Source organism: Etheostoma cragini, chromosome 1, assembly GCF_013103735.1.
Source record: "Etheostoma cragini isolate CJK2018 chromosome 1, CSU_Ecrag_1.0, whole genome shotgun sequence".
Taxonomy (NCBI): domain Eukaryota; kingdom Metazoa; phylum Chordata; class Actinopteri; order Perciformes; family Percidae; genus Etheostoma; species Etheostoma cragini.
In genome coordinates, this window is record NC_048407.1 from 15,413,789 (window position 1) to 15,438,080 (window position 24,292).

At 40.3% G+C, this 24,292-nt stretch overlaps 1 protein-coding gene across 1 annotated transcript in view; it reads left to right on the top strand.

Annotated features, from left to right (window-relative positions):
- Positions 1-24,292, top strand: part of gpc5a (glypican 5a) — a 125,106-nt gene that overhangs the window by 8,732 nt on the left and 92,082 nt on the right. Inside the window, exons 3-6 of the mRNA XM_034882123.1 lie at positions 21,380-21,840; positions 21,934-22,167; positions 22,971-23,107; positions 23,249-23,374. Of these exons, the coding sequence (XP_034738014.1) occupies positions 21,380-21,840; positions 21,934-22,167; positions 22,971-23,107; positions 23,249-23,374 (958 nt within the window). The remainder of the gene's footprint in view (positions 1-21,379; positions 21,841-21,933; positions 22,168-22,970; positions 23,108-23,248; positions 23,375-24,292) is intronic.

The following is a 24,292-nucleotide window of genomic DNA, read 5'->3' on the forward strand; positions in this document are numbered from 1 at the left end:
TGCATTGCAACCACAGACAGGAAGAAGGACAAGTTAAAAGGGGGCAGGCTAATGTGGTCATTTGTTTTGTGCAAAGCCTTCAATTAGGCATCTTTATATGATGCAGCTGAAGGGAGAGGGGGGTTGGGGGGGGGGGGGGGGGGGGGGGGGGGGGGGGGGGGGGGGGGTGAGGAAATTAAAGGAATGTAGATGGATAACAGTCTGAAACACTCAAAAGACACTGAGAAATAACACAGAACAATAAAATGCTATTTAAAATGTTTGTTTTCCTGGGGGACTTGATGTTTTTCTGCTTGTAATAGTTGTAAAAAATCTTCAAGGGCATATGTAGAAAAAGCGCTCAATGCTTTAACATGGTGAGTAACACAAATAAAGTCAAAACAAGTTCTTGAGATCTTAATTATGTGTAGAGCTTCAAAGCACAGTAATGGCTCATTAGGTTTTTTTTCTTTAGAGAAATAAATGTGCCTTAACATTTAAATAGCTCGTCCTTGAATGAACCTGACCACTGCTTTTAAAGTCATTTTATAGCCAAAAGATAGCTGGGCAACCGGGGTGGAAAAAAATAGAAAGAATAAAGACATACCTTCAAGCAGAAGGCCTTTGAGCTTTCCAGCACATCACTTTTTTTCCCCCGTCTTGCTCATAGTCTGTCAGTAAGTCTCTCAGGACTGCATGTTTTCATTCACCGGTTGTGAGGTTCCTGCACGTCGCCCACACAATGCACAAATATTCGGCCTGCTGAGCAGGTCTTTAGGGGAGATCTTTTTTTCCGCCCTGTGCAGGTTTCTCTTACATCCATGGCAACCAACCTGTGTAATCGCAGCGCCCCGTGGGGCAGGAGTCAATAAAACTTAGGAATGGAACCCACTATGTATCAGCTGTTGAGGTGCCTGGGAGACTGTCTGGGGAGAAGCCTTCAAATCATAACAGAACGGTCTGAGATCACTAGATCAAAGGATGCCCTCCTTTGGGACAAGCTTTGATTGAAGGAACGGTGTTAACTGCAAAAAATACTCCAACTTCTATAAATAATACAGTCAGTGTCTTTCCTTATGTGAAATAAGATGGAAAGGATTTTGTTATAACTTGGTCCCTGATAGTGTGACAGTCATCGTGGTCCAACTAAATTCTGTGACTTTAAAACATTAAATGAATGATTTTACATTTCTATATTACCTATTAGTTTTGAACATTTTGGCTCGTGACCCCTTATTTTGAGAAATACTTTTATCCACTTGGCTGGTTGTGATTAGAAGAGCGAATTGGTTCTCATTATTTGCATTAAATATGAAGTTACAGCCAGCAGCCAGCTAGCTTAGCTTAATGACTGGAAACGGGGGAAACTGCTAGCCTGGCTTTGTCAAAAGGTACTCCTAGTACTCAAGGTACTCACTCCCACCAGCACCTATAAAGCTCAAAAGGAATTTGCATTCTTTCTAAAATGTACAACCTTTTTCTTTTAAAAGAATAGTTTGACTTGTTGGGAAATGAGAGTATGGGATTACAATTAATACCACAATTATATCTGTCAAATGTTGTGCTAGAGCCTGCAGTTAATTAGCCTATCTTAACATAAAGACTAAAAGCAGCTAACCTGGCTATAATCCTAAAATCAACACATCAAATGCTCACTAATCAACACACTACATCTGGTTTGTTTAAACTAGTAATGCAGTGCATGTTCAAAACGCTTGGTCTGTGGTATTCTGCTTGAAGCTTTCTCCAGAACAATTGTTCCCTCAAATGAATTCACAGACAGCCCCCAATGCAATTCACTGTGTACTACTGACTTAATGTGTACTTCTACTTCAGAGGAAAACATTGTACTACCACATTTACCTGACAGAGAAATCTAACTGGTTACATTGCAGATTCAGACCTTACTCACAAAATATTACATTTAAAACAGGATGGATTAGGATGCTCCCCCTTGACCATATGTTAAGTCAATTTCTTAAGTCAGTTCAACGGATTAATTTGCATAAAGACGGGCATTGGCCAGCTTTCTGACGTGCCGCCTTTCCGGAATGCTTTGGTGCATGTTGAAGTCGCTTGACGTCACCCATAGAAATAGAGTAGAGCGCCACAACAGAAGCGTCTCCTATACAATGGATCACCACCGTGAGCCAGCCTCCATGAAGTGTAGCTCCTATGGTGCCATTTTTATGCTACCTAGCACTCACCCGCTGTTAGCATTCCGTTTGCCATTCTATGAAAGCGAATAACTTTACATCCAAAGCGTTTAAAGACCATTTGTTCATTGTTTATTTCTAAATAAACAAAACAATGAACAAAAGGCTCCATTGTATCTCACGGTATGGCTCCGTGTGCCTATGTTATCTCCTAACATATACTGTACCTACGCTTTCCATCTCTGCAAGATTTGGAATTATTGAGATTTTTCTTGGCCCAGCTACCAGAAGATTTACAACTTTCAGACAGGTTGCTCGCATCTACATTGTCAAGCTCAGTTGGAGGCTGCACAGTAACGCTCAGCCATCACCGGAAAAGTGCTTCTAATATCGTTCACTGGTCTCCGTTGAAAACAACGGCGTCACGTAGCTCCCACTAAGCTTGGGCTCTAAGTTGTCTCCCTCTTTCAAATATATCTCCAAAATTTACCTGGGGTAACATCTCTGGTGACACACCTGTTAGAAACACGCAGTTTCTTTTAGATTGGGTAGAATTTACTGTATCTTTGTTCATCATGTTTGTTTGTTTTCTGCTTTCATGATTGTACTAACGTTACATCTGTAGCGCTGAGTTCTTACCTGTTTTTTGCAGGTATATCTGGCAACCCGGCCTGGCTGTCAAACTGGCGGGTTGATAACAACCCACGGGCCAAAACACAAATTTGGGAACGGAAATTTCAAGAGGACAAAATACTGGCATTAGCAGTGTTGTCAAAAAAGATAGTATTTCAGCTTAGCATGTTTCTTTATTTTCGAATACAGTAAATATATTACATATTGGACCTTTTAAAGCCTCCACCAACATTACATGACCACTTGATGAGAGTGGCTTTTATAAATGTAATGATGCTGTAGTTACTTGAATGTCTGTGGCATAAAACTGTTTTGACCATTAACACTATGTGGCTTGTGGTCTTCCTCCCAGTCAATGTGTCATTTTGGTTTCTAGCCTGGGAAGAAGTTAAAAAAAGTTTTGCTCAAAATGAGACATCCAGCAGACAAAGTTAGTCAGCCTCCGCTTTTACATTTGCTCTGCTTCTAATTGTGAGATACTGTTTTGTCAGGAACACAAGTGTTGCTGGTGAATGTAAGATCAAACAGGCAGGGCTGAGTACTGGTTTCTATAAGTGGAAAGCTAGCCTGTTGTGCTAAGGACTTGCTATTTGCACTCATAAATGCAAATTGTGTTTCTGTTTACCAGCTTTTAAAGAATCCACACTGCCCATCTTTTTATTGAAAAGGAACATAGCTGAATAGCAGTGGCCCCACAGCTTGACTTAGAGGAGACCACAATTAGCTGGAAAATTACAGCAACACACTGAGTCAGACAAGGAGGTCTCAGTAGGGGTGAAGTAAAGTTGTTGTGATTGCTGCTGATTAGATGGATGATGTTTTTAGCGTATCTGAGTATCTAATTCAGGGCTTACATTCTGGTGGTGTTACGTCCAGTAAAGTTAGCACTGTGTTGGCTAACGCCCATACTTTATGACCACAACATCCTTGGGTTTGAATCCTATTAAAGAATATTTTTAATATAATTGAAACAAATCATGCAAAAGACAGCAAGTTAAACTAAACTAAACTTCAATTTTGACCTAATCTTCAATGCTAGTTGCCCCTAGCGGAAAGATAGGATTACCAATTGGGCAAAGTGGGCAACTGCCCGGAGGCCCAATATTCATAAATCTTCTATTAGTTTTGGCATTTAGGCAGTTCCTGCATTACTTCTCGCAGAGAGGCCTGTGCCACTCATGGTGTATATTCTTAAATACATTCTTTTTTTGTGATCCAATATTTTTATTTTATTTAAACGATTAACAAACTATACACTGGGACATAGAAATGTGTCCTGGGTTAGTCCTGGGTCAGGGTTAAAAAAAAAAACAGAGAGGAAAGATGGGGGGGGGGGGGGCAGGCCCAACAAAAATAGAACAGCAAGAATGGAGCTCACCAACAGATTAAATACATTCTTATTGTTTAAACTAAACAACTGGCATTGTCATCTATATAGTCATAAGCTTGTGCTATTAGTAAACAACATTAAAACAATCCAAATAGAACTTATATTAGTTATCAAAGGGCCAGTTAAAGCTGAAATCCACAATGGTAAAATATTCCTATTTTAACTATTTTGTTGATTGGCCTAGGTGAATTTGGGATTGATTTGGGAGGGCTACAAATAACTGCTTCTCAGATCTGGTCAGATCAGATATTTCAGACATTATGTCTGGGGCTTAATGCTGCCCAAGACGATTGTGTTACGTTTAAAGAAATGCCAGTAAACCAAAACAATTTTTTCTCCTATGCCACAATGCTGTGTGGACTAGCCAGACCCTCCTCCGCAGCGCTGTGGAGGAAGGTCTAGCAGTGCGAGACTAGGTTTCCCTAGGTTGCACTTGTCTGTTTTACAATGGCAATAATACTTGACTGCATCACTGTAATAAATGGAGTATTTGTATGCTAAATGGTTCATTGTGTAATTTGAGCAGTGTAAACTTGGGCGCATTAACAAATGATAAAAAAATATATTTTGGATGTCTCAATTGACAAATTTCCGCTGTTGACTAGTTGCTTCAGAAGTCTAAACACACTTCTTCTGTATTTACTTTAATATTCCAGCATGATTTCCAGGCCGCTCTTTAAGGGATATCATGCAAGTTGTTCTAAAAGCAGAGCTGCAGCAGCCACCACACTTACTTAACTGCTCCTTTGCAATCCACATTTCTCCAAGAATTTCAAGTTCAAAACAGTAATTTCTTACCGAGGACAGATATTGTGCTGTGACCAGCCCTGAGCAGCACTGCATCACTGACTACAGTAACATAGCGTTCCCTTCCAGTAAAGTTTCTATGTTGGTCACAAATTGGCTGCTTGCCTCAGTCAGGGAAAATATGCTGCTTTTTATAGGACTATGCATTTTAAGATCTTTTTGTCTTGAAATGAACATTCCTCGTGTTACTTTTGCTTCAAAAAACACCCTGCTGTCTCACATAAAAAACTTATTTTTGTTTTATCATGTCAGAAATTATATTACTGGTTATGAAAAAAACAAAAACCTGACACTACAATATAAGAGATGAGTGTGAGAGAAAATGTATCAGTTTGACATTTTGATTGGGTGTAAGCAGTGTGGAAGAAAAAGTTGTCTCGGGTCCAATTCAGTGGCTGGTTCAGATGAGTTTTATTCACTGCGCAGTGGAGACAGAAGTTCACAAGAAGCTGTAGAATTCTCTTACCCGAAAACGATCTGGCCAGGGTTTTTATACAAGTTTACAGGAATCAACAGAACAACAAATACTGAGAAGACATTTAACTCACAGGTCTGTGTGTGTAAATTTGCATAGACTCAATAATGTCTGCTTCAACTAATCAAAAGTGCCTTGATTAGTTAAAGCTTAAGTGCGCAACTATTTAATATTAATGAGCGTCTGTTACATTCAAGACATTGTCAAAGGAGTTGATACAAAGCTAATTCATAAAAAAAAAATCAACTTAACACAACTCTCTGTTTTTCTCAGTATGGCTATGTTTAGAAAATGTTGTAGTCCGGCAACTTTCGCATGCAGAAGCTTGAGTTAAGATAATTACCTCTTCTGAAAAGAGTTTGTTTAATCCTCTGTGTCCTCCTTGCGTCATGTCGATGCAATGACAAGAAACTACATACTTAAGCTTGAAGGTATGAATCTCTGTCTGTTGAAACAGATATACAACACATCATGCAGTGTGAGTATAAAATATTTATTGCGAACAGATCTAAGTAGTACTCAGATAAGCCTCTTCCCCACCACCACCAAAAGTGAACACTAAATAACTAAAATATATACATACATATGACATTGTTGTCAAAACCCACGAAACCGACACACTTGCAGACGGCATCTTGGAAGTGATGTCCCATAGGGGTATGTCTTCACCCCTAGCCGTTATCACACAATTTCAAGGGACAAGGGCTAAGGTTAAGATGAAGGGGTAGGCAAAAGGGAAGGGGTAAGACAGAGAAATGGGATTCAGTCTTAACCTGGGGTCTAAACAAAACGTCTCACTCAGTGACCAAAGTGGCTGCCTCTTAACACTAAGCTGGAGAAAAGGCAGACAGACTTAAATAAATCTGCAGACACTAAAGGTTTGTTGAACAGCTGAAATAATAGAAACTTAATCGGTGAACAGGAAAGAGAATATTAGGATAAGATGATACTTCAACTGTTAGGTACTTAATTTTCCATTACATCTGCATAGCAAATTTTTTTCTGGAAACAGTTGCTGTAAAACAGTTATTGTTTCTTTCTTTAAAATGACCGGAGGTGACCTATAGTTCCATAAAGCTTTTATAGCCACGCCTACAGCCTGACTGGAGGGATGCCAATGTTTGTCTGTCAGTTGCTTGTTCTGGTCCAGAATGAAATATCTAAACAACTACTGTATGGATGGGCATTAAAATCTTTATAGACCTTGATGGTCCCCAGAGGGTTACTCCCAATGACTTTGGTGTTGCCTTGTTTTAGTCCCCTAGCTAGCACCATATAAGGTTGACATTTGTGTTTTTGAGTGAAATGTCTGTGTGTATTCTCTGCGTGTGTTTTAAATTAATTTGTCAAAACTTTGGTTTATGACTAAATACCTGCAAAATTAGTGTCTTTCTCATCAGCCTCAACTGCACTTTTTGTTTAGTGCTAATTAACAAATGTTAGCATGGTAATAGGCTAAGTGAGGATGACCATGATAAACTGCTAAACATCGGCATGCTAGCATTTTTATTTTGGACATGATGTTGCATTTACCTGAAAGCACACTTGTACCTCACAGGGACTCTTGTTTTTCCAAAACACTAGCAAACCATTCGTACCTCCACAAATAATACTCTTTAGTATTGTTACTATAGTACAGAATAGTACTGTTTATGCTTTTTCTCAAGCAAAAACAGCTATGAGTGTATCTTGTTTGAAGGGAGAATAAATTAAGGCCTAAATTTGAGTAAAAACACTGATTCCAATTGTAACCAAACATGCAGACCTTGTAGGACGAATGTGTGATGAATGTGCATAAAGTGAATCTATTGAGTGGTGGTTGGATTTGTTTGAAGAATTCATATGCTGATTCTCACAACTGGTCTTGAAATTTCTAACCTGCTTTCTGCTCCTTTGTGTGGGACCGTTCATTTAGCTGACTCTTTGTCCACTGGGGCTACAGCCTTGCCTTCTTTGTCGTCACTCGTACAAGAGGAGTGTGTGTGTGTTGGTGTGTGTGTATGCCAGACAATGCAGGGGCCTCTCCTCGAGATTTCCACAGAATTTGGGCTTGGCTTTGTGATTCAGGGCTGGACAGTTGATCCAGGGGAGGACAGAGAGTGAAAAAGAATGCGAAGAAGAAGAGTGAGCAACTGATGGAGAGAAAGTTGGGAGGATGCCAGATTCTATTGAAAGTCTTTGCACAGCGTTTGAAGTCATAGGATGAGGATTTAGAGGGAAGCAGGATTATTCAGAGTCAATACCCTTCAACAATCCAGGCGTTTGGGCTGCTGTAAAGAAACAACGTAGTCAGACTAACCACAGCTGTTTTTCACCCTGTCTCCTATTGCAGCTCCTGTGTCAGACATGCCGGTTAGCGTAGCACTTTACTAATCGTGTTACCATTCTTTGTACTTAGAGGGTAGCGTAACATTTTGGGGAATATGCCTCTTAGTTTTCTGGCAGAGACTTAGATGAGAAAATTGATACCCCTCGCATTTATATACAGTGGGGCCCAAAACTTTGGTCACCCTAGGTAAAGACTTGTATTAATGTGCATAAAGAAGCCAACAAAAAATGGAAAAAATCTCCAAAAGGCATCAAATGACAGATTAGACATTCCTATAATATGTTACAAAAAGTTAGATTTTATTTCCATCATTTACACTTTCAAAATAACAAAAAGCAAAAAAATGGCATCCCCAAAAGTTTGGGCACCCTGCAGTGTTAATAGCTTGTACTGCCCCCTTTGGCAAGTATCACAGCTTGGAAACGCTTCTTGTAGCCAGCCAAGAGCCTTTCAATTCTTGTTTGAGGTATCTTTCCCCATTCTTCCTTACAAATGTCTTCCAGTTCTTTGAGATTTCTGGGCTGTCTGTCACGCACTGCTCTTTTAAGGTCTATCCATAGATTTTCAATTATGTTGAGGTCAAGAGATTGTGAAGGTCATGGCTAAACCTTCAGTTTACTCCTCTTGATGTAATCCACCGTGGATTTTGAGGTGTGTTTAGGATCATTATCCATTTGTAGAAGCCATCCTCTCTTTTACTTCAGCTTTTTCACAGATGGCATCAAGTTAGCATCCAAAATTGCTGAAATTTTATTTAATCCATTTTTCCTTCTACTCATGAAATGTTCTCTGTGCCACTGGCTGCAATACAACCCAAAGCAAGATTGACCCCCCCATGCAACAGTTGCACAGAGGTTCTTTTCATTAAATTCTCTGCCCTTTCTTCTCCAAACGCACCTTTGCTCGTTCCGTCCAAAAAGTTCTATTTTAACCTCATTGGTCCACAGAACTTGTTTCCACAATGCATCAGACTTGACTATATGTTCATTTGTAAACTTCATACGCTGATTTTTTTGTGGCGAGGACGTAGAAGAGGTTTCCTTCTGATGACTCTTCCATGAAGACCATATTTGTACGAGTATCTCTTTATAGTGGAATGGTGTACTACAACTCCAGTGTCTGCCAGGTCTTTCTGGATGGATTGTGCAGTCAAAAATGCATTTTTACATGCTTTTCTCACAATCCTGCAAACTGTTCTGTCTGATATTTTTCTTGGTCTTCCAGATCTTGCTTTAACTTCCACTGTTCCTGATGATTGCCATTTCTTAATTACAATCCGAACAGAGGATATTGGCATCGGAAATGCTTTGCTATCTTAGCCTTCTCCTGCTTTGTGAGCGTCAACTATTTTCAGTTTCAGTTTTCTAGACAGCTGCTTAGGAGGAGCCATGGTGCTGATTGTTGGGGCAAGGTCAGATGAGTCCGGCCATTTAAAACCTTAAGATTGACATCACCCGGTCTTTGGACAATGGTTGAGAACAATCCATGACACTGTCAGGTCTGAGCTTTCTAAAGGGGCAGTGCATGCTATAAACTCTGCAGTGTGCCCAAACTTTTGCACATGCCATTTTTTGGTTTTCTGTTATTTTGAAAGTGTAAATGATGGAAATAAAATCTATTTTTTTGTGAAATATTATACAAATGTCTAATCTGTCATTTGATGCCTTTTGGAGATTTTCCATCTTTTCTTGGCTTCTTTATGCAGGTTAATACACATTTTTACCTGGGGTTCCCAAACGTTTGAGTCCAACTGTACAAACATAAATAAATACATAAAGTACTGTGCAAAAGTCTTAGGCAGGTGTGAACAAATTCTGTAAACTAAGAATGCTTTAAAAAATATAAATGATTGTTTATTTTTCACAATTTACAAAATATAAAGTGAGCGAACAAATGACAAATCTAAATCACATCAATATTTGGTGTTACTACCCTTTGGCTTCAAACCAGCAACAATTCTTAGACTTGCAAGGTACACTTGCAAAACGTTAAGGATCGTAGACGCTGTGGTCGGCCAAGGAAACTTAGTGCAGCAGTTGGAAAACACATCAAGCCTATTTTCCTTCAAAATCGGAAGATGTCAGCTCAGAACCGGCAGAAACCTGTGGGACCCAGGTACACCTATCTACTTTCTGGAGAAGTCTGGCCAGAAGTGGTCTTCATGGAAGAGTAGCAGCCAAAAAGCCGGACCTCTGACATTGAAACAAGGACAAGTGACTCAACAATGCATGAAAACATAGGAACTGGGGTGCAGAAAAATGGCAGCAGGTGGTCTGGGCTGATGAGTCAAAATCTGAAATATTTGGCTGTAATAGAAGGCAGTTTGTAAACCAAAGTGCTGGAGAGCGCTACAATAATGAGTGTCTGCAGTGAAGCATGGTGGAGGTTCCTTACAAGTTTTGGGCTGCATTTCTGCAAATGGAGTCAGGATTAATGGTGTCCTTAATGCTGAGAAATACAGGCAGATACTTATCCATCATGCAATACCATCAGGGAAGCATATTGTGTTAGGCATTATGAATAAATGAAAGACCTACCGTATGTCATGGCATTTATAAAAAAAAAAGAAAAAGTCAGAGACCAGAAACATCGTCTGAAACAATTTCCTGTTAACCTCATTTGCATTATAGGACTTTCTTTTGGTATTTTATTTTTGCATTATAGGACTGGTGTCTAGTTACTGTGTGGAAGGCCCAGAACACCTCTGTTCTTAGTGTTGGCTCTGATCCAAAAGCAACACGGAGGTAACTTACAGGAGTTGCAGAGCTGTTGTGTGGGTCTTGCGTAGGCAGTGTGGAGGCAGTGTGGGGGCCCGGGCTGGAGCCAAGCGACTTGGCAGAACTGACTGATGGCTGCCGTTTGCTGGAGACCCTTCACAACAGTTAGATGTTTCATAGTTGTTGCATGAGACTCCGGGTCCCGTACACCCAACACTCCCAGTTTAATTGCGTTCTTGCATTAGAAGCAGTAGGCTTCAAATACGTTGTTAGCAACTGGCTTTAACCAAGCTCTAAATTCAGTTTTTTCCAGCAAAGTAGCGCTAAACTTCCACTTTGCCGTAGCTATAGAATAAATCTGTCATACAATGTGAAAGAGACTGACTGCAAAATAAGCAGGTTGTTTGTCTGATTTGTAGTTGTGATACCGCAAATTAAATTTGGACTAGCAAAAGAAAGCACTACAACACCAAACATTCTAAAGTGCTGGAAGAGCATTTCAATGACCATTAGAAGTAGCGTTACATTGACGTAGGAAAAATAAGACCTGTTAAGTTATTTAAGACCTATAACACACCTTCAGCGAATTAAAGACTTTAAAGCCTAATTTTGATTTTGAATGACTTTTTTAAACTTTTTAACACAGTGCAGAAACCCTGCCAACACACACTCGTTGCACTGTAGCCACTCGCTACATAGAGATGAGCCCTAAAAATATACACACCAGTCAGCACTTTACATTGTTTGTCTCCTGTGTGCTCGTTTGAAATGGAGATTTATGGCTGCTGGCTGTTGTCTTAAGGCTAATTTCTAGATTAGATGGTACGGCAGGAACATTGCTTAACATTAACTGTAGCTTTCTGACAGATTTATATATCTTCATTTTCTTTTTTAGAGATTTACTCAGTGTTGAAGACTGGCAAAGTAATGTTCAAGTGTGATGTTTGTGCAGGAGAGCTGACAGTGCAGATAGGAAGATTTACAACTGTTAGCAGTGTACAGAAAATACTGAGCTGACACTCAGCTTTCCACACAAACCATTTTACTTTGATTTGGTGGTATGTTAAATGAATGGTTCAGGCCGTAATGGACTCTTTTTCTGGAAGTAGCCCTCAAGTTATACCAACATTCTTTAAATAACTTAGATTTCCAACTTACACCAGACACAAATTAGGTTTGTGTTCTTGTACATCAGGACTAAGTGAGTAAGAAAAATGATTTTCCAAAACTGACACCAAGAGGAATCCGCTCAGATTTCACCACAAACACACAGCAGTTTCTATGAAAACGTCAGTGTGATTTCTTTTTTTAGCTCTCTTGGCCTGTTTCTTTAGATTGTGCTTCTCTGTTTTACTGTAGTTGTTTGGAGTAGAGAAATCCCTTTTTCTGCCAGTCTGACGGAAGGAAGTATTTCCCAAGTAAGGAAGGAGCCTCCAGGGATTAGTCTGTAGTCGTCTGGGCGATGGTATCCTAAACGCTGCAACACACCAAGCTTACTGTCTGCTCCCACTCTTCCTTCTTCTCTTACCCTCATCCTGTCCGTCTCCCCTACAGAGCAGATATAATGGCATAATTGTCCTGCTTATCACTAATATCCTGGCATGAGGGACAAATGAATGTTATTTTTACCACTGCGAGTCCAGTGTCTGATGGACTGTTCAGTACAGCTGATAAGACCGAAATGTCTGTTTTCTCTACTTGGTTCACTGACTTAGCATGACAATTTTAGCATCACTTGTTAAATGCTAAATGTAAAAGAACAACGTAAGCTTTAATGGATGTCACTTAAGGGATAATGGCGAGTAGTTCATTATCTGCTTTACGTCGGGCTCCTGCATCACCCTGTTGGGATTAATTTCACAATTATGACCTGCTTGTTAATTTCATTACCCCGGTTATTTTACGGATACTTAGCAAAGAAATCAATAATTTGACACAAAATAATGGTTATTGAAAATGGTCTTCCAGAGTCTTTGATCTGAACAAGTGACTATTTAGAGGCACATATTCAACGAAGCCAGTATAAAACTGTCGTTAGACTTGGGCGCTGACTTCTGTCACAGAAATATCTCCAACCTTTTTGACTGAATGCCAGTATGCTTTTGTACAAGTTATATGCATATTTAAGGAATGTTAATTAAACGAAGAAGAAGAATCAGTAACATAATGGCTCCTTTTTTGTAGACCAGTCAACAAGGTGAAACTACACAGCTCCCCACTTTCAGACCCTTGAACCTAGTTCCATGTCATCTTTTTATAAACTCTATGTAATTATCCAGTTCAATAGAGTAATCAGTAGCCTGCTGTGTACATTATGCCCTCTATTCAGGCTCATGACAGCCCTGTTGGCTCCTTTACTGGCTTCTAACAGGTCCCAAAGGTCTAGCCCAGGGAAACCATCTACAGCCTCACACAGAGCCACCTTTGAAAGCCAATGAAAGCTCTATTATCATATTATTATTTTCACTCTGGCTCTTAAAACTGTGGCAGCCCACTCTCTGTCTGTCCAGGTTTCTACGTGTGTTTGTGTGTAAAGCCCGGCCTGTGTTTCTACATGTATACAGCAGCATGTATGAAAGGCTATTGGATATGGCACACACATAATCGTGCACAAACACTTCCCTACAAGAAGTACTTGTGCTCCACTTTATTGACCCTCTGCTTCTTTTCCTGTACGGCGTATTAAAGGCCATGTTCACAGTGGAGCTCTGTACTCTTTGAAGTGTTCAAGAACTGCAGCAGATCCTCAAATATTGACTTTTAAGCCTTCTGGGGAAAAAAGAGAGCAGCAGAGGGAGAGATGGAGAGGGAAAAGGTACATGCATAGACAGATGGAGGGAAGTGGCTTTTGTTGTAGTTCAGGTGGGTGTTGTCAGATTTATTACAGGTCGGCTCAATTTGCTTTGGCTAAATATATGTTTGTCAACTGTTAATGTATGTAGGGAGGAGCGAGTTTATTGATGTGGAGGAGGAAGTACACCGAGATAACGGCTGATGGTAAGCGGAGTCTGACTTTCGGAAAAATAGATTAAAATGACTTACAGTCTTATTGTGCCTCCTCCCCTCCTCCCCTTCTCTAGCTGTCATTCCTTCTTTTCTTTCCTCCACTTTTTGTCCCTTGTTCGCTTCCCTTTCCTCCTTCTTTCCCCCCCTGTCCTTTCCTCCCCTCTAATTTCCTGCCTCTCCTTCCCCTTATTATCTATTGTTTGACTTTTCTTTCCTCTAATTACCGCTAATACAATATCACAGATCTTTTTTTTGGTGATGTAGACAACATCAGAAAAGAGAAGGCTTGTAGTTGAATTACAGGAGTGCTTGGAGTAGAAGGTAGTTACTAGCTTAATAAACACGTGATTGTTCTGAAAAGTACTTGTAGAGACAGTGAGTTGGGCAGCAAGACGCTTCACTTCTAAAAGCGGTGGGGTATGGTGCATGGTGGAGGATGAAATAAAACCGGAGCACACAACGGACGCACCCAGTGGAAAATCAGAGTTTCTCCTCTTCTTTCCTCCCCCCCGTCCTTCTCTGAGAGACCTTGAGCCAGAGCACACTTTTGTAACACCTCTGAGCAGGCGACTGTTTTCAGTTTTAAAACAATGCCCCCTTTATTGAAACTGAGGACGGAAGGAAGAAGAAAACATCCCGGGGCTTTTTAACTTTACTCAGGAACTCTTTTCTCTGCCATCTGCAGGTCAGAGTGGTCACTCTGTTGGTATTTGTGGTAATGTGGTTGCCCAGGTTAAAAGGAGGAAGAGGGTCAAAACAGAAATGTTCTGAGCAGTTTGATACTGTCTTTCCCTCTTTATATATTTCTCCCCTACCTCCTGCAAGCTTGCACATGTCCCAACACACACACACACAGACACACAAACACAGACATCCATAAAAGGCCCAGCTTTACTTGGTGGTTTGTTTGTAGATCATAGCAGGTACACTGCGCTCACTGACGCACACTGAATAACACATTGTGCGTCACCTCAATCTCCTGCTGAATCGAGACAGTGGGTGTTTATGTGTACAAAGATGCATAGTCTGATTAATTCACCTTATCTGTTTTCTAGTCACTCTTCTGACTTTTCATTCAGTCATTTGCTTTCTGAGCAGCTAGATGTAGCCAGGTGTTGTTGTCAGGCACTTCCTCAGCTCCTACCTGGAAAGCTATCTTGTGTTGCGTGATAACGGAGCTGCTTCCTCTTCATCACAAACGTAACATTTTTGCTTGTGTGGAAATTTGTCATGCCAGAAAAACCAAAATAAGATTATTTAAAACTCTTAACACCCTGACAGTGCTGCATTCAGTGTATTTTAGTGAATAGGTGCTTTAACCTTGTAAACATGTACTTCTGCTTCTTGCAAAGATTACAGTCAGGTTTATTTTTACATTCTATATCCAGCAGCTTAAGAGTCTGTTAGTTTGTTGGAATACCTCAGTCAGAGCTGACCAGCTTCCAGTTTACAGCCTGAGAGGAAGGCATGTCTTGTATTAAAATAGACCTCATTTATTACCAGTTAAATCCAAAGCAACTTTGCACACATTTTCAGGAATGATGATTTATATTGAAAGTAAATTCTTTGATGTTAGGCCAAACAAAATTGCAGTCAAAGAAGCCTCATGGACATAATCAGGTAGAATCTCATGTGGTAACACTTTATTTTACATGTCTTAAATTTCTGATTTATACCTAGTTGTTTTCAAGAAGTTTATTGAAACTAGAACTACGTAATTTGGTAGTCATTTTAGGGAAAATCAAGACAGCCTTCAATTGGTACATGTATAATTAGTGCCGTCAAACAACTAAAATATTTAATCATGATTAGTCGCATTAGTGTTAAAGTTAACTCATAATGAATTGCAATTAATCGCACATTTTTATCTATTCTAAATGTCCATTGATTTCTTTTTGTCCCATTATTATTTCTTTTTTTTCCTTCTCATTTTAATGCTCTTATCAACATGGAAAAGTGGACTTGTCCATCAATAAAAGGGTAAAAAAAGTACTTTGACAAGGCTGCGATGATAACTCAGTTCATAACGACAATACAACCAGATCACTTTGATCTTGTCAATAGAACCACTTGGCAAATTTTAAAAAGTAAATTTTTTATTCAGAATCGTAATGCCATCCGTTTCGCCGTCTTGCGCTCGCCATCCACTCAAAATGTAAAGTTACTATTCTTTGACCGGCTCACTAGCCCAAACAAGTGTGTGTGGCGTACTGTGGTAGTTTTTTAAATATTAATAGTTGTTGCAACAGCATGTGAAAAAAACTTTGCTGGCCAAAAAGAACGTTCATTTAGCGCTAAAAAATTGAAGCTGTTAAAAGGGTTCACGCTAACGCCGTTAATAACACGTTTAACTGACTGCACTACTAATTAATTGCAAGCATCATCAAGAGTATTGTGGTCAGTGCACAGCCGCTCTGAACATGCAACTGTGAAAATATGTCCACAGACAAATGCACAATTCAACTACATGAACATGAAGGAGTAAAAAAAATCAAATAAATGTAAATTATGATTGAAATTAAAGATGTTATTGGGTTAAAGGAAGTTGTTTTTTTACTTAAATGAAATTGCTGTGTAACTTTATCATTAGTACCAAATTACAATTAATTATTTCTTGGAAACATCTTCGCAATTAGCATCTTTCTTTCTCATCATTATCTTGAGGAAAATTGTGGACTCGGGAAATAAAGTGAGTTACTATGCACTCTATAGGATAGTCAGTTCTTTTAGTTTTTATGACTATGTCTATTTTTTTTAGCCACCAAAACATTTGTGCAGCACATATTGTCAATTGTCACAATATTATCAAATTCCATCTTGGAACAACAAAGTGTGCGCGTGCTTCTTTCATCCTCTAATATGCCACAATGAAGACATAGTTTTCTGTTGACTGTACTGACTGTGCCACCCAGTAAGTCATTGACTTTCATTGTGTGTCTTTTGCGCTGGGATGAGCTGAACCCACAGAGCCACTGACTCATGCTCTCTAGATGGAGAATGGCCTTTTCTGCAGCCTATCAGATGTCACTGGGCTTCTCTGTTGTGGTCGCATCCATTCACAGAGGATGAATCACATTAATAAAAGCCATCTTTGCTTTGCGTTGCTCAACAGCTCAGCTGAGGTCGGCTGGTGGCATTTGTGTCCTCGAAAACTGGAAACACGGAAAGCTTCAAATGAAGGCTTTTGATGTGATCAGTTTAACACACATGGTGGCATACAAGTAGGGATGCAATGCGTTTGTAGGACATTTAATGTATCAACAATGCTTCTGCTTGTTTTGTGTGTGTGCGTGTGAAACCATGACGATGGAGAAAGCTTGTGGGAATGTGTTAACCTTTCTGCCTCTACGGGTACAGCTTCTCCAACCAGAGTAGATTACATCACTTCCAGAGTTTGAGGGATGTTTCACAATTTTATTTACTTTTTAATCTCTAGCTATACATAATGCATTGCAGTTAGAGTGACTTTTTTACTATTTGATGGCTTTTCGTTAACACCCAGAACAAATAATGGGGACTAACAGTTTCTTAACTTTAATTTCTGTCAATGATAAACATCTGTTATACTATTTAAATCTAACCAAGTGATGTGATTACATGGGAATGTTTACACATCTGACATTTTGAGCCCGTTATATCATTTTTTATATGTTTTTTTTTTTTTAATTTTCTTTGACTGTACCTGAAGGTTTCCCCAAAGTATAAAAATAAAAATCTGTTGTATCTGTCTGTTGTTGTGTTTTGAGACGGTGGGCAGTATTTAGAAGGAGCATGCAACACATGTTTAGTCAGTTGCTGCACTGTTTTCTTAACATCACACTAATCTAATGTCCTACAATTGCACATTAAAATAAAAAATGTCTCCCTCTGTTGGTGGAAGCAACCCTTTTATGTGTATGATAGTTTCCATGATCATATGATGTTGTAATAAATCTATCTGTTGTCTGATCTACGCTTTGTCAAAATATTACTGTTACCTCCCAATTTAGAGAGAGAGAAGTGCCAACTGCCAGTAGCCCTGACCCTAGGTTTACCTCATCACTTGGTTAGCGACCCCTGTCACAGTTAACCAGATCATCCTACATTAAAGGAAATGAGAAGTGCAGCAATTAGGGGAGAGAGGAAGAAAATGGGATAACATTTAAAAGCTCTTTAGAGATGGGGAAAAGCTCTGCTACAGAGGAATTTAACTGAAGGAGCTTTGTGATTGATATAATAGCGAATATATATGGATGAAAGCCAGTGATACCCGAGCGTTCAAACAATTGTTCATATACCAGAATTAGTTTTTCATGCCAGCAGGCAAGGGAGAAACCCATGTAGGTTGATGAGTGGCATGTTCTAATGGCTTCTTGCAGAAATGATAGATGGAAAGTTGCACGTTCTTTTCTTTTAATATATCCAACATTCATCCCAATTTATACCATTCAAAGCAGTTAAATGTTAATAAGATCAAAATGACATATGCTGAAACTAAAATATACATGCATGTTAATGGTTTAAGATCCTTTTTTCTGTTAATATGCTAGAGGCCCATATCATATTAGAACTTTTTTTTTTTTACAATTAAACCATTCACAGCGGTATTTAAATGTTCTGAATCAATATTTTAAGCATTAAGAGAATCTTAAAAACAACCAGTCTCTTAAAAATAATAATAATGAACGTTTTGTCTAACATGTTCTGTTTTTCCTGTCTTTGTTAAATGAAGACACACACACACACACACACACACACACACACACACACACACACACACACACACACACACACACACACACACACCCCTTCAACTCTTTACCTCACACTGAGCATGCCCATGATGTGTCCAGCTGCTAGTTAACTGAAGCAGACCAGACCCTCAGCACAGTGTAAGGAGTCACTCCACAGTAATGAGTGTTTTCTATCACGCTGGCTCAGCCTCTTTCTCTGTGTTACTCCCGCTGCCAATAATGCAAACATGTCTGCCCTCCTCTTATCAGCCGGGTCATTGACACTCAGAACACACACAGAACAAAACAAGCAACCTCATTAGGTCTGTTTATTACATGCACACACAGAATTGCAGTTGTGGAAGAAACAAATTGAGAGAATAAAGTTGAAATTGGGCACTTTTAGCATTTAATTTGAGTCATGTTTGTGTGTTTTTTGATTATTGTAATACAGAATCATTAACTAAACTTGCTTTGAAGAAACATTTGGCATATTTCTAAATGTGAACAGGGATAGGAGATAGGTTTGAATACTTCTGTCTCAAAAAGTTGAAATACTCTTCTCCCTCTACTACTTGATTCTTTCTCTTTTTCATCTTTTCCACTGCTCCTGTTATCTCTGTCCTCAGGCTTGCCCAGAAGCCTTGCCGCTGGTCTAGGCCTCCAAGTGAGAGACGCTGCCTCAGTCTCCCTTTTGGTGAAAAATAATGTCCTTAACATTGCCTGGACAGCATGCAACTTCTGCGTGGTAGTTCTTTTAACACAGCAGACTTGTTTACACAGCAGGATTACTGATCAGCTTATTATCCATGCCTTTTTAAGTTATTTTAAAGGGAAAGGGATGCAAGTAACTTAATGACAAGATTTGCATTCTAGGAAGCACTAGAAGAAACCGATAAAACAGTGACATTTGTTTACTATGCAGATTTTTGTTATTTGGGTTTGACAGGTGGGATTCATTAACTCCACAATCTTATGCGGTAAACCCTTCCTAAAACACGTGCTGTAATCCCTGTGGGACCCTTCATATCTCTGCTTGGTCTGCTTCATAGACCCAAGGGCTGTAATAATCTTTAACTGTACTCCTCAAGCACATATTTCTTTCTCTCTCTGTTTCCCTGCTCATCTGCCTCGCCTGTCTTCTGTCTATTTAATTCAGACAGTCACAGCATCTACACTGCACGTTTACAACTGCCACTCTTGTCTTTATTCATTCTCTACACATTCTCGCTCTGTTTTTTTGTGCTGCTCTTTGACCGGAGTGCTGGCTGTGTATGAGGTGCAGCTTCTATTCTCATCTTGAGTCTCGGATCTTGTTAGACCTATCACGTCCATGTGAGATCACAGAATACCTAATTTCACACAATGGTGCCCTGACAGCTACCTACAGGTACAGCTAAACATGGACAAGACGAGAGCTGATCATTAGCATTAACATCAAACACCACACTGGACTGAACCCCACCTCCATCCACAGCAAGACAGTGAAACAGGTTAACAGCCTAAAACATTTCAGGATCATTATAGGCTGTGAGCTAAGATGATGAATGTATTCATGGTGTGCTAGCCGAGATGGCGCTGCCCATAAAGCCGTGTGTTCTGTACAGGCACATAAAAACATAGCCATATTGAATGTTATATGATTTCCTCTGATTTTGTGTGTGTGTGTGTGTGTGTGTGTGTGTGTGTGTGTGTGTGTGTGTGTGTGTGTGTGTGTGTGTGTGTGTGTGTGTGTGTGTACATATACACTTTATTTTCTATGGTTACAGATCCACACGCAAATGGCAAATACTACCTGTCTGAAAGTGTTAATGGTGCACAATGCGTGAAGTGGCAATAAAACTCACCTAGAGCAAATATCTATCTCGAGCATTTAGCTAGCTAGTTGGTAGCCAATCCCACATCACCTTGTCTGATTGAACACATGGACATTTTATGTAGCCTACAGTCTGTATCTGTGTGTTGCTACCCCGCTCTGTTCCTCTTGCAGTGGCCCTCCCCAGGGGGCTTTTGGTCATTCTTTCCACGCCATTGCATATCGTACCTCACTTGACCGTCTAAGCCCTTATCACACTGATACCACCCTCCCCGTCTTTTAGCCCCCTAGGCAGCTCCAGGCCTTCACCCTGACCATTGCCTCACAACTCATGACAAGCACATGATGTGAGAATGGCCATGGCTCAGGTATTAGCTGAGACAAAAACTGAAAAAAAGAGAGACAAAAGGATTAAAGTCAAGCTTGTTGCTCTGGTAAAACCTTTTCTGGTTTCGCTAAGGTTACTCCTCCATGTCAATTCTACTACCTAAATGATTGCAAAAAGTTCCATACAGTGAGGTAGATGCTGGATGCCAAAATGTTGCAATCCGTACACTTCCCCAAACAACTCTTAAAAACACACACAAGCATAGAAACCGCGCAGATACTGCTTACAGCGCTGTGTTACACTGCTGTGGCAGGCAAAAGAGCCACAGCATGAAATGCTTTCGCCTTTTGAAGCAGCAGCCTGAATATTTGTATCCTTTAGACACAAGTTTTTATCAGGAGTGGACAGAATTTTGTGTCACATGCAGCTTAGAAGAATTTGCTTGACATTTAATTTCATGGTGATAATAAAATGTGTGGGTGGAAAATCATGTGCTGAGGATAGCAAATACATGTTTTTAGGTTCAAGCATCATAGCCTTGTAAAGCATGGAGTGTGTGTGTGTTGGTTTATTAAACACTATACTTATACTCTAGCTCTGTTCATATTATATAGCAGCAGCTTCCACACTGATGTGTTGTAGCCTCTTTCTTTTCCTTTTTTTTCTTTGTCAGCTCAGCTTTTGATTAGAGAACAAATCGCTTCCCTACAGGTACTCTACCCCCTCTGTGGGAAGACGCAGGGAGCTTCAGCTCCTGCTGGGATGCCTGAAGACTCCTCTTTTCTTCATTCTGGGTCAATGGAAGTAGAAGCTACATAAGGGCGCTGTATTGTAGTCAGCCCGATTCCTATTACAGCACAGTTGTCTCAGCCTTTAGTGTTAATAGTTTGAGGGTATTTAGGCCTTCATTGCTCTTTGCACACATATAGACAGCTTCTAAAGATAAAGATGATAATGTGTTGAATTGATTTGCAGTCCCTCTTTAATGTTTTTTTCTTTCTCTTTCTGTCTCCCTCGCTGTCTTCTTTTAGAGACCTTTGATGTCCTGATGAGGCAGGCGGAGAATCACACGAATGCTGTCTTCCAGGAGTCTTACCGCAACATGGCTGATCAGGCAGTGGGCCCTGTGCGGGAACTCTTTACAGATATTAGTCTTTTCCTGCTGGGCTCTGAGCTCAACATTGATGACTTAGTGCAACGATTCTTCGACGCTCTCTTCCCGCTGGCCTACAATCACCTCATCAACCCAGGCCTCAGCGACCTATCACCAGGCTACGCTGAGTGCGTAAGGTCGTCCAGCCGGAATGTAAGACCGTTTGGTGGCGCACCGAGCCTCTTGGCGGATCAGATCGCTCGCTCTGGGGTCTCCGGGAAGCTTCTCCTTCAGGCACTGCACCTCGGCATCGAGGTCATCAATACCACAGACCACTTACAGCTGAGCCGCGAGTGCAGACGGGCCCTTCTTAAGATGCACTACTGCCCTCACTGCCAAGTATGGATGGATGTCTCTGAAGTGAATTTTATCGATCGGAAATAGTGAAAGTCTTTAATACCATCACTGATCCCAAATTAATTTGCTCAACAGGGCTTAACGCAGTCCAAACCCTGCATGGGTTACTGCCTCAACGTGATGCGAGGCTGCTTGGCAAGCATGGCGGACATCGACACCCACTGGAGGGAGTTTGTTCGCTCGCTGGAGGGCCTGTCAGCACGAATGTACGGACCTCAGGATTTGGAGCAAGTGCTTCTGGGAGTTCACACGCTGCTTCACGATGCTGTCGGATATGCTCAGAAAAATGGCCCCCGCCTCTCAGTACAGGTCAGATCATCTTTTAGGAGAGATTTAGTATTGTTTAGGATAGTAGGCTTGAAACTTTACTGGGGCTCTGTGGGAGATGAAAATCAGTACCATCACTAAATGGGAGAAGACTAGATAAAGAATGAAGCATTTAAGTCAGTCATGGAAAGATTTTGAATTACACTGTTATTCTAGCTGCCAGCTCCAGATAGGTTTGTTGTATAGAGCAATTTCCTTAAATGTGAAAACCTACTTGGCGATAAACCAGATTATGCTTCTAAGACCAACAATAAATTGCTTGAAATTGCACACATCGCACACAACAGGTTAGTCGGACCAGATCAGGCCAACTCTATCCAGAAACACATACATGTGGGCAGCTTATACGCAGTAAGACACTTTGTAGTTAGACTGCCAGATTGAGAAGGATGCAGGCCTTACACTAATTTACCCAAACTAAGAAGCCTTAATCCATAAGACAAATCATTTATAAAAGTCCAGCCATAAAGTATTAACATGTAACTTTATGTCTACATGTGTGTTATTTGTCAAATAAATGCCACAGGATGTTTGTTCCTGGCATACACCTTCTTTCCTGTTGTGATGGAGACGCCACAGCGCCATCTAGTGGCTGTCTAGTGTGTCTGCTGCTTGATAGACTGCACATGCAGCACACACAGAAATTGTATGGCCTTAGTATAAGCGGCCATCATTCAAGCATCTGAAATATTATTATTATCACCGGTATTTCTCTTGCACCAGTACAGTTTGCCAAGCCTTAAAATGCATGTTTTTCACTCTTTGACTGTATTATTGGGAAATAGGTGCACAAACTGTGTGGCCCACCAAGCAGGAAGCTTGCACAGTCAATCCGCATCCAGCACAGCAGCCACAGCAGAGAATCCATCCCTCGTAATGCTCTTGTCAGAGTGTCAGGGGACTCGCTCGCTGTCAGGAGGAGGTAAGTGGGTGAAAGGTGCCAGATGTGCGCATTGAAAGATTTCATTTTCAGATTTTGGTTTATTTAGTCTAAAAAGTCTAAGTAAAACACTTTTGTTAAAGAAGTGAATTATCTGTGTGCCCCCATGTGGCTGCTTTTCAGGGACTTTCTGAACAGTCTACGTCTCTACCGTACGTTCTATGGCGGCCTGGCGGATCAGCTGTGTGTGAGTGAGCTGGCCTCTGGTGACGGGCTGTCCTGCTGGAATGGCACCTACATCGTAAAAAGGTTTGTTTTTAAAAAAGCCAGATGGGTGACAAATGAAAGAACAATAACATCATGTGTCTTTGGATAATTAGAAGCCACCACGAGCCTGCAGAACAGCTTCCTTTTGAAGCACATTGGTTCAAAATCGCAAGTTCATTAAGGTTGAGTTAAAAAACAATTCACATAATTTTCTTCAAACTATTCAGTGACCCTTCATGTTTCAAGCTGTTTGGAAGCATCTATGTTTGTTATCTGTCTCCCATCTGTGTAACATGATGTCAATATTCTTCACTGGTAATTTTATAGTATGCCACTGGAGTTATATCTCTGTGACAACCTACAGATGCACACACACTCAATGATATAACTGCAAAGCGATGCAGTACTGAGACAGTGTATTATCAACCTCAATTTCAGACTACAGACACTAAGCAAGTCAAGTTTATTCACTAAGCATTGATACATTAATAGCATTAATGCATATTTCTCCTTAATTTTCTTCTCCAAATTATATCAAAGTTGGAGAGCAGAGAGGATCCAGCTTTTGTTTTTTGTGTGCAGTTCATGAAATTACTTGCAGAGCGCACCAGAAATCAATCTTCACTATGCAGCATGAAGTATGAGTTTGACAGCATAAGGCTGTTTTACATTCCTCTGCTAAAGGGGAAATTGTCTCTGTACTCATCTGACATTAAAGCGTATGTCTCGCCAAAATGCAACCTAGGGTCTTTTTATGAATGTACCGGAGTCAAACTTTTGTTTAAAAGCATAATTAGCACGGAAGTGCCATTTTGAAGATTGACCGTTTTTGTTTTTGTTTTAGGTCAAATGGCAGTTTGAATGGGAGTGCTAGGGGCACTAATATGATCGCATCAATTAAAACAATAAAAAGGATCGACACAACATGAAACTTTGTTCCAAGTATCACCAGAGGCTCTA